Source organism: Buceros rhinoceros, unplaced genomic scaffold (assembly GCF_000710305.1).
Source record: "Buceros rhinoceros silvestris isolate BGI_N320 unplaced genomic scaffold, ASM71030v1 scaffold4876, whole genome shotgun sequence".
Classification (NCBI taxonomy): Eukaryota; Metazoa; Chordata; class Aves; order Bucerotiformes; family Bucerotidae; genus Buceros; species Buceros rhinoceros.
In genome coordinates this window covers 305,894-317,457 of record NW_010419297.1, presented here as the reverse complement: position 1 = coordinate 317,457, position 11,564 = coordinate 305,894, and the positions used below count along the sequence as shown (strand labels likewise).

The window sequence follows — 11,564 nt, the reverse complement described above, 5'->3', positions numbered from 1 at the left end:
CCTGCTGAAACATTAATAAGTCAGAAAAGAAAACCAAAGCAGGACACTTGTGATGTGGTTGATTTGTTTTGTCCTGGTGGTAGAAAAACTAACTCTGTGTTGCTTAGTACAGATCAGAGCCAAAGACAGACACCTTTAATTTTGACTCCACTTACTAGACAAGCACAGAAATAAAAGTTAGTCAGGTACAATGCTAAATCTTTGAAAGGAAAAAAAGCTTGTTAAGCTACAAACTATTTGGAAAAATGAACTGTAGAAATGAATTGTCAGTATTTATGTGTCAGAATAAATTTTTTTTTTTTTTTTTGTAATGATGCTCTGCCTGGCAGAGAGGGAAATTATTCTGTAAGGAACTTGGGAAGCCTCATGTCCTATTGATTTCTATCCTATGCCTTGTATTTTCACCTACTTTCTCACTCTGTTTCCTGTGGCATACTCACCAGGCAAGAGGCCACATGGTTGACTCAGAGTTACACACTCACTGTCCAGGAAGTATTTGTGTGCTGATTGCCAGGTTTTCTGCTCGGAGACAGAGCCCTGGTTTGACTCTTCCTTATCTTCCCAGTACAAATTGTCATAATCACTGGAGAAAATTTGCCACTTGCTCCAGAGGAGGTCAGGAGTCATAGCCTAGGCACACAGACCCCCCCATTGCCTCCAGCTCGTGGCCTTGGGAAGCCAGGGTCTGCTGGGAATCGCCGCAGATCGCTGAAATTTGTCCATGGCGTTGGGCCATGTTTGAAGTCACTGGATTTGGTTGGCTGACCTATTTGCTATAGAGTATTTTATTGTAATTATAATGCAGTGATTATCATCTTAATTTATCACTTAAAACTAGATTTCTTTTCCCTCCTTTGTCTTTACGCTGTCTGATCCTGTTCAGCTGTTAAGCCCTGTGTGTGGGTGTGTACAGTATACGTGAGTATGAGAAGAGATGCTTTCTTTTAGTGGAATTAAATCTTGAAGATTAGAATTCAGCAGTTTTATTTTTCCTTATCTTTTCATAAAGACTTTCATTAATCCTACCATAATATCTCCAGAAGGTGACCGAGGGAATACGCGCTTTGATTAATGTTTGTTTAATGCAGGATTATCTATATTATTCATGTGTTTTATTCACATTAAAACTGTGCCTATCAGCTCATTTTCATGTTGAGTAATCAGATAGAGTTGAATGAGGAAGGTGAGCGTTAGTGGACTAAGTGACTTTTTAAGTGTAGTGAAGGGCAGGAAAATGCTACCCGCAGTGCCCTGTGTCTTTCCCACTATTCTTCCGAGTTACAGTGGAATGCTTTGGAATTTCTTACAAGTCTTCCTAATATCTACATTTGGATTACAGTCTTCTTGTGCCATCTCTGAATGTATTACCAGGCATCCTGGCCTCGCGAATGAGGGTAAATAAAACTAAGGAAAACATTTGAGTCTTTATTTCAAGAGAATTTGTGGAGAACTCGTTAGTATTTCTCAAATGTAGATCTTAAGACTGAAAAATAGTGTACGCATTTTGAGTGATTTTTCTTCTTTGTAGTACAGACAGTGTTGTAGCCAAAGACCAGAGATTATATAAGAATGCTGATGTAAGAAAAACAATAATCATATCAAATATCAGAGGATAAATAAGAAATGCCATGTGAAGTAGCGTTGATCTGCCTTTGGGAAGAGGCGTGTGATAATGCTGCGTTTTCTCTTACAGGTACATCATCCCGGCTTTGCAGAGGTCCGATGCTGGCTTTTATCAGTGCGTCGTGCGGAACAGGATGGGGGCATTGCTGCAAAGAAGATCGCAAGTTCAAGTGGCATGTATGTTTGAGTGGAGGTTTCTCTGTGATTCGTTAGCTAACCAGTTCTTTTTGTGGGTAGAAACCCAATGTACCAATAACATTTGCTAGTCTTAAAAGTTATTAGATACCATATTTAATAACTTCTAAAATTATTGCATCACAAGAAGTTTCACACTCTAGTTATCTGCTGGGAGGTGCAACATTAAATCTTTAGAGCAAGCCCTAAGCTGTTCAGAGCTATCAAAACGAGATCGTTTGGAGATAGCTGTAGCTTGAGAAACTGTTGTACCTTTCCCTGAATGTGTGGGGATTAAGAAAGGCCATATAGCACCAACCAATCAACACCGTACAATAAAATCAAAAAGCCCCGAGGACAGCAGAGGATACCTGGAGGAAAACTGTATGGTGGAGATAGCTCCATGAAGATTTCAGGTCATAGTCCCTGCGATACAAAATAAGCAGCTGTTTCGCAATGAAAACCTCGCTAACAAAACTTCAAAAGTCTGTTCTCAACAGCTTTCTGAACCAAACCCTCCAATGTTTGTACCGCTTCAGTTGAAACTCTGCCCAATGTTTGGGTTGAGCTCTGATTTGATACTGAACTTCCTTCTGGAAGCGTTACATTGATTTTCTCAGGAGTTAGTGCTAGTTAGCACGACCTAAGAAATGGCCACATACTCTAATTTTCATTTTCAGTTAATATATAGAAAAAGTAATCCAAATAACTTGTTGGGAAATAATCATAAAATTAGGCTTTTTTTTTTCCCCCAAAGTAAAAACATTTAAAAAACCCCTAACATGGCAGCTTTGAATACTGTGTGTAAGCAGTCGTACACATGGATCAAATTGCTGTTCCTCAGGGTCCGTAACTGAAAATTCAATAGCAGTAAATGTTACTTGATGAGTGGGATTTAGATAAATTGAATTATCTATTAAAAACCCAGTTCCAAGGAACTGGTTCAAGATCATCACTATGACATGAGGGAAATTACATGGAATTCCCTGTGTTTTAAAATAACAGCAGTTGCACGTGATACTATTTAAGTTTCGGTGTCATGCTCACCAGTTTACTGTGTGACAGTAAATTGTGTTCCTCTAGCTGTCACGTCAGGAGTATCAGTACTTTGATGTTTGGTCTCTCAGTGGTTTCGTTTCAGAGGTGCTGGGAGCTAATGTAAAAATAAACCGCTGCTAAACTGGGGTTTTCCTTCCTGCCTTCTCCCAGCCCTTATGCCCCTGCTGTACACACCTAGAGACCTCGTGCTCGCTCTGACAGTGTCAGACCCCTGCAAGTGCTTTTCTGAATATTCTTCTCCTGGTGTAGTGAATTCCAGCGGGTGCCAGAGGATGTGGTGAAAGCTGGTGAGGATCTTGAGAGCTAACTGTGAGTGGGGTGGGGGACCCCTAACAAGGTCAGAAGGGGAAGATGGAGCAGGGTAAGGTGAGGGTGAGATGCTCCTAGTTCTGCAGCAGTGAGCAGTTAGATTAGTCTGGGTGCCTTTAGAGCTGCATCTACAGGTGTGGTGTCAGGGGACAAAGGCTTTAGTAGCAGTACCAGAGAAGAATGTACCTGTTTCTCCTCCATCCTGCTAATCATTCCCACTCTTGTATTGCAGTGTCCCTTTACTGTCCCTTTAGGCGCAGCAGGAAAACTTGTTTGTGCAGCTGTGGACTGGGAAATTTCCCCAACATTTTAAAAAAAGCAACAGTTATTTCGTAGGTTTTGTTAAAATAGTTCTGCCCCCGGTCTGATTGCCTCCCCAGCTGTCCGGGCGCTTGTGCTGGCATGGTGGAGAGGGTAGTTCCCGAGGAAGTGCTCGTGGGAACGGTAGTGAGAAGGAGAGTCCGGAATACTTTACCTTGATACGGCTGCTGAAGAATTTTATCTCCTGAAAGAGCTTTTTTCCCCTCTGAATGAGGGACAGATTCGCAGTGAAGTATTTTGTTTCTCCAGGCTCTTGTGTGTGTGTGTTTGGTTGTTCTTGAGAGAGGAAGAAGTGTAATTGTTTACTTTTCTTCAGTTTTAATTTTTTCCCCCCGTTTAATTCATAGTTCTACATTGCTGAACGAGGCCCAAAAGCTATCTTTTACAGCCCACTCTGAATTAAGCAATCTATTTATTTGTTTGTTTGATTATTTTCACTGGTAAAGACACTGAGACAAAGCAAAACATCTTACATGACTGGGGGGCCTTTGGTCTTGAACCTGTAGTGACATACATGGCTTCTGAGGTGGAACTTGGTAGTCAGACTTGCACTTTATTCTGGCAGATGAAAGTGTTCTGCAAGTTTTAAGTATCTTTTCTCCACTGGCCAAGGTAGCTACTGATAGCATGGGATTGTTTCTGTATTGTAATGTTTTTGATCTAAACGACTTGATTTAAGCTGTGTGGGTATAATGAAGTACCTGATATTTAACCATATTTCACGTTTTGGTTATTCTTGAAAACGTGTCAGAAAGCAACGTTTCAAGGGGTTGCTGAAGTCACCTTACCCAGTCATCAGGAGTCACAGGGAACTGTGTGTCAGAAGGATTAAAAAATGAGCTGGTTTTGCCACTGGATGGAGGATGCTTCCCAATACATTTCAGTTCAAGATCCCTAGTGAAAAATTGAAAGGCACAATTAAAATGTGTGCTGAGAAAGATCTGAGGTATTTTCCGTGTCGTGGATCTCTGAAGTAGCAGGGAACTTGTTAAATAACTTAAAAAAATGTTCTCAACACGTGATAACATATTACTTAACTGAAAGAGAACAGATATTTGTGAGAAAACTGCTGAGTAAATCTTAATTACATAATGGGCTTAAAAACTCTTGGATTGTGAAGACTGAAATAATCATATGACAGTGAAGTTAATTAGATCCACCTACGCAGTTTGAAACTTCTTTTCAAGTACATGATCTGATTACAGTTGTAAGAAATATGGAGCAACAGAGGAAGTACAATGCTGATTATGTCTGAATAAATAACTTGAAAACCACAAAGATGATTAAAGCTTCTTTAAAATACCATGTGTTTTTAATTTCTGCTCTTGTTCTGTCTCTTCTCATCTCCTGCCATCCACAGACCTGGTAGTAGTTGTCTGTGTTTCAGTGTCCTTTGCATCCTTCTCTGCAGCAGAGAACTTGAAAAGAACCCTGTGGTCCTTAAAAAAAAATTAAAAAAAAGAGAAGGAGTTCAGTGGCAGAAACCAGACTAGTTCTGTGTGTGTGTCAAGTTCTTGGTTTAAATCCAGTGAAAGTGCACAGAAGTTCTTTGGGGGGTGAATAAGTAGGAGTTTACAGCCCAGTTTGTTTTAATGGAGAGGAATGTGATGCAAAAGGCAAAAGAATCACAGATTTGTTTAGGTTAGAAAAGACCCTTGAGATCATCGAGTGCCCCCGTTCCCCAGCACCGCCAGGTCCCCACTGCCCCCTGTCCCTCAGCAGCACCTGCACACGGCTGGGAAACCCCTCCAGGGATCGGGACTGCACCACTGCCCTGGGCAGCCTGGGCCAGGTTGGGACAAATCCCAACGGGACAGAAATGGTTCCTAATGTCAAATCTAAACCTCTCCAGTGCAACCTGAGGCCGTTTCCTCTTGTCCTGTTTGTTCCTTGGGAGGAGAGACCAACTCCCCCCTCACTCCAGCCTCCTGTCAGGGCGAAGAGCCACCTTTGCTCCAGGCTCAACCCCCCTGGTCCCTCAGCTGCTCCTCAGTGCGTTGTGCTCCAGACCCTGCTCCATCTCCACTGCCCGTCTCTGGACATGCTCCAGTGCCTCAATGAGGGGCCCGAAACTAAACCCAGGATTGGAGATGTGTCCTCACCAGTGTGAGTAGAGGGGGACGATCCCTGCCCTGCTCATGCTGGCTGCACCAGTGCTTGATAACAAGCCAGGATGCTGTTGGCCATCAACAAGAACAACAGGAAGAAAACATTCACTGAATTTTTATAAGGACTTCATTAGATACATGAACTTATCTATGAAATAACGCCTTCAGAGGCAGAGGTTCTGCAATTGTAGTTTTCTTTCTTCCATTAAAATTTCTGTTAGAGGCTGATCTTTAGTACTGTTGATGCCTTTGTAAATGTCAGAGACCTAGATGTGCTATTTAAATCGTGGTGTAGTGCCAGAAGAACTAATAGCTACCGACATGACTACAGCCTTCTCCGTTAAAATATCCCTTTCTGTTCTGATCACTCAGTTACTGCTGCGTGGGGCCATGCAGCTCTGCTGACTGATGCCCTTCTTGTGCACACTAGAGCGCTTGGATTTGCCATATGCCTTACGCTCATCCCAGTCGGTGTTCATCGGAGCTGTCTCCTCATCTGTAGTGTTATACTGACCACTTAGAGCAATGCCAATGACTCTTGTATAACACAGTTATTTCTCTGTCTGCTAAAAAGACATGGGGAGAGAGAGAAGAAGTTCCACGACTCTTAATATGATTTTTTTCTCTGCAGACATGGGAAATTTCGTGGACACAAACCAGAGAAAAACAGTGACTGAAGGACAAGCTGCAGTTCTAAATGTCCCGCACATACTCAGCTATCCAGGACCGCAAGTGACATGGTTTAGAGACGGGCACAAGATTATACCAAGCAGCAGAATGTAAGTCAATTTAAAGATCAATATACCCCCACCCTAAAATATGATTAATTATATTTGATAACGCAACTTACATTTTAACTACAGTAATTAAGATTTAAAGAGAATAAAGTAGCCTTGTTCTTACAAAGTTTGAGATAAATGACTATTTTAAGATTGTCTCTGAACTTCCTAAGCACTTTGACAAAATAATTCATGTGGTTTTAATGGTCCTGGTGCAGCATAAGGGACTCGATGTGCAGAATGTCTGCACTGCCTTCACGCTATTCATTTTCATGTTACGTTTTGGAAAAGTAAATGCTCATCTCTTAATTATATTTACTTGAGTGGACTAACTTAATGAATACTCAGATTTTTTCTGATTTAATATATGAATCTGGTGGTTGGTTTGTTTGTTTTTTTTTTTTTTACGTAGAGTTATGCGTCGTACTGTTTTCCTCATGGCAGAATTCCAAATATTGCTTATTTTTTCCTTGGTTTTTTTAGCCTACAATGACAATTTTATTTCTTTTTGACTAATTAGCAGCTCACCCTCTAATGGCATGATACTTGCACTTTGATTAGTTATTATCTCAAGATGTGCTCATTTATCCTTTCCTGAAGCAGTTATAAAGCCATCCTGTTTTTACCTGCACAGTTTTATTTAGAGACTGAAGGGGTTAGCTGTAAAAAATAGAGATAAAATCTAATTTTACTTGCCTAATTTATTAGGGAGTTCTTGAAATACCAAGAATGTTGGTGGTTATTTTTATCTGTGTATTATATTTTCCCGTGTTCAAAGGGATGGTAATGGGATATCGTGAAGTTCCAGGAGGGGTGGTGAGTCTTTAGAGCTTATATTAGAAAGGGAAAACTCTTTCTGGATTTTAATTCTCTGAATCCATACTGTATATTTTACTGTTTTTTAAACCTGAATGTATTACAAGTTCCCTGGAACTGTTGAAATTAGTATTGTGGGGATGTGAAGAAGCTATGCAATAATTTATGAATAATTTAATGGTAAATTGATGGGAAACAGCTGGAAGATGAAACAATGGGTTTCTGGGCAATCTCTGGAAGAGAGCTAAGTGACAAATCCTGAGTTATTAACCATTAAGATTCTACTTCCTCCTCTCCTGCCACATTACAAGTTTTCTTTTGTCAGTGCTGAGAATACACAAATGAAAAAATTGCAGGTGGTGAAGAAGCCTTGTTATCCAGGTATCAGAGAGTTTTGTGGGAACTATTACGGGGGGACAGAATAGAGTGACCTAGAGAAACATGCAGCGTCTGAAAATGAGATTTGTGTGCGCCTCTTACACTTTGGAAAAATTGCAAGTAGAGATATATGTGTCATGTATTCATTAATATAAAATCCTAATTTTCATACGCTGTGCTCTGCTCTTACTCCTACCCTGTTAGGATTGTTCGGGTAAAATCACTTGTAATTCATAGCACTGTGGTAGTATACAGATGGGAAAAGTCTCAGACTCTGTTCTATAGGAGGGGTGAAGTATACCTAAAGGTTTCCACTATATTTTATTTCCCTCATCAGAAATTTTGTCTGAAAGGAATTTGAGGACATTTGTCTAGCCTCTGTAGGAATTTCTGAATACTTTTGCAGTAGAAATTCACGTGCTGAATGTGTGAACCTCCTTGGAAGTTTGATATATGTCGCATAGTAAGCTTGATGAGTTGAGGAAGTGACAGGTTTGTGGTACACGTACCAAGCATCAGTGCACTCTGTGAGCAGGTCTGCTGCTTCCTCAAAGAATTGGAAAAACCATATAGCATCCACTCGCATATTGCTGTCTGTGAAATCCTGAGAGTAAATACGGCAGCCCTACAAACACGGGGACATGGAGAGGGTGCATATAAAACTGAGAAATGTACAAGTATCGTAGGGGAATTCTCTTTCTTATCTGTGGAGCAAGTTGTGCATTTAACGTGTTTTCTGTAGACAAAGAGATGTATCAACTCAACGGATTGGTTTAGCAGGTGATCTGGTTAGACCGATGCTTCAATCTAACTGGATCACCTGCTAAACTGATCCATTAAATAGACACAACCACCTTGTACAGATGCTCTTCAAAGTGATTAAAGGTACCTTATATTGCGAAATCAATATAAAGCTTTTTTAATCCTCTTAAACAAGCTTACAATGATTTGGCTAAATCAATCAGCTGTAGTGATTTTGAACAATGGCCTCGCAGTGGGGTCTGCAGGCTGAGGAAACAAGCGGTGCTAAGAATGAGGACAGTAGTGGTGGTTATGGTACGATTCATTCCAATAGTTGGTCAGGTTAACTCTCACTCACGCCTTAATGTACATCATTTTTAACACCTTAACACCACATCATTTTTATGCCATAATAATGATCCTGATGCTTATTTACACCTACTTATTTACACTACTGTCACCACTAGAACAAATTCATTTCACTGATGCGGAAATTCCTGTTTCTCTTCCTGATCCTTGGGCTGAAAAGTGTCAGCTATTCAGGTTGGTGAAAAAAAAGAGATTCCATGTATAGCTTAGCTTTTACCTTTTTTTGAGACAGAATGGTTACTCACTGCTCTGTTAAGCGTGCATGGCTGTGACATTTTCTGGGAGAAAGTTTGCTTTGAGACATAGGCAATTTTTTCCAAACTGCATATTCTGTTCAATTTAACTGGTAGTGTAACTCATGGTGGAATTTTGCAGCAAATAACTATGTATTAATGCCATTTTAGAGGTGTTGGTGTTAAAGTTCCTCAAATGAAAACAAAAATAGCACGACAAGTTCCTCCTGAAGGAGTGGGCATGTAAAGTCAACAAATCCCTGTGTAATATATGAATATTAAGCAAATGGCCTGCATATACTCATGGGTTTGTTGTTATAGTTCATGGCTTAAGGCAACTAACAAATCCACAGCAGAGCAGGTGCGACATGAGGGTGTGTATTTAAAAATGGAAGGTCCACCACATAGTACAGTGTGCATGTATATTAATTTTGGCTTCGGTGCATTATCTGTCACCAAAGCCTCAGCTTGATATTTTAAAGGGACTTTTCTAGATTGTCAGAAGGAAGCTGTGTACATGCTCAAAAAAGTAGGAAGTGGAGAACCAGAGAGAAGACCAAAAGATCAACAGCAAGATAAAATAAGCAAGGAGAGGAATTAGGGTTTGGGATGTTTATTATTATCTTACATCAAAATTTCCCAAGAAGTTTTAGGAAAGACTTTACATTACACCTAGACAGTTGGATGTTTTCCAAATACACCAGTAGAATAATGCGGAATTACAACTACACTGTTTTCCAGGGACTTGACTGATGGGATGATTTTGCCTATTTCCCCTCACATCTTAGAGAAAACAATAGCCTCTCTAAAGGTAACTGCATCAAAAGAAATTGCTACTCTGAGATGTCAAGTTTTCAACTTGCCTTGCCTGGGTGTACTTCATCAGCCTTAAAAGCAGAGCGCGTTTAGCTTTCTTTACACAAGGCACGTATAGTACCTTGGAGAGGCACAAAGGACAGTAGCACCGACAAGGTCTATGATGGCCTTTCCATTGTGAAACTGAGGGATGAAATCCTTAGTACTCTTAAGGATTTTTTTTTTTTTTTTTTTTTTTTTTTTTTTTTTTTTTTTTTTTTTTTTTTTTAATGTTTTTCTAAGTGAAGAACTCTTTCACTGAAAAGGTCCGCTCTAACTGTAGTAGATGAATATTAACTCATGTCTTGTTAGTGGAATTATGTCTGACACAAATCAGGGAAGTTCAGGTTTGGCATATAAAGACACTTCTGGGGAGTCCCTTTCAGCTGGGTGGACACGTTGTCATTTAGTTAGCTGTTAATGAGCCAGAACACTTTACAAATGCACTTCATCCCACCTCACAGAGAAGGTGAAATGCATTGTCTTTAGGTGTACATGAGTTTAGTGTCTGTTTTTTGCAGTAAGAACAATTCATTGTGCATTTGGATGTGTGTGGTCATTGCTAACTCTTACAGAGAATAAATGTGCTGACATATCGTGACTGTGGATTGAAAGTATGTTAGGCATGAGCAACAGTCAAGTATGACTTGCTGTGGGGTCGAACTCTCATAATACCTTGTAAATAAGCAAAGCTGATGTAGATTTACTAGCCATTTGTTAAGGTAAAACTGTAAATGTATTAATGACAGTCTCAAAAAATAATAGCTGTAGCTAAATAGGCTTTAAAAGATGAGAAAAAATATCTTGGAATAATACATCAGATTTTTGGCTGATATTAGCATTAGATTAGGTTTTGCCTTGTTGATAGCAGCTCACTTAATGTGCTGTGTATATATTTTTCATTTTAAAACAAACACCACTTCATTTTTATATAAGCAGTTCTAGTGCCAGCAGTGCATTTCTCTACAAACACTAGCCTGTCAGACAACTTACGTTAGTTGCACATAATTACTTTTCACATACACTGGATAATACTTTAATTAAAATTGTGATGATTAGCATTAGCGAACAAGAAATTCAGAGATTGTCAGCTCTGCAGTGTATTAGCTGAGCAATACTTAAAAAGAAAAAGTTTGCAGATCTCTCAAATCTGCTAACATTAAGAAAGGGAGTGACACCTTCAGCAGCAAAATACGTGACAAAAACCCTATAAGCTGTTTTTATCCGTCCATACCTTTCACAGGCTCCACGTTAGAGACCCTACAGCAGCCGTTCAGTACCTAAACGTGGCCTGTGAGAAGACTGGAGAGAGGCTTTTTACAAGGGCTGTGGTGATAGGACAAAGGGTAACGGTTTTACGCAGCCGGAGGGTAGATCTGGGTTATGTGTAAGGAAGAAGTTCTCAACTGTGAGGAGGGTGAAGCACGGGACAGGTTGCCCAGAGAGGCTGTGGGTGCCCCATCCCGGGCAGTGCTCAAGGCCAGGTTGGACAGGGCTTTGAGCAACCTGCTCTGGTGGAAGGCTGGGAGTTGGAACTAGATGATCTTTACGGTCTCTTCCAACCCTTTCAGCCATTCTGTGATTAATTTTAAAGTTAGCACCTGAAAAAGAAGAGTATTTTGTAGAACTAAATTATTTCCTTAAACTGAAATTCATTAGTACCCCGTTACTCCTTTACTTAACCAAACTTCTGTGTTAAGTAACTTCAATTTGAGGGAACAGGCAGCACTAGGAATCATCTTACATGAAATTCTACTGTTATCCCCAAGGCCCGTATGCATATGAAAGACTGTAGGGAA

General features: G+C 40.2%; 1 protein-coding gene across 1 annotated transcript in view; it reads left to right on the top strand.

Moving 5' to 3' along the window:
- SDK1 (sidekick cell adhesion molecule 1) overlaps window positions 1-11,564 on the top strand; it is a gene marked incomplete at its 5' end in the record, with an annotated part of 284,258 nt that overhangs the window by 4,188 nt on the left and 268,506 nt on the right. Inside the window, 2 exons of the mRNA XM_010138858.1 lie at window positions 1,694-1,800; window positions 6,226-6,373. Coding sequence (XP_010137160.1) covers window positions 1,694-1,800; window positions 6,226-6,373 — 255 coding nt within the window. The remainder of the gene's footprint in view (window positions 1-1,693; window positions 1,801-6,225; window positions 6,374-11,564) is intronic.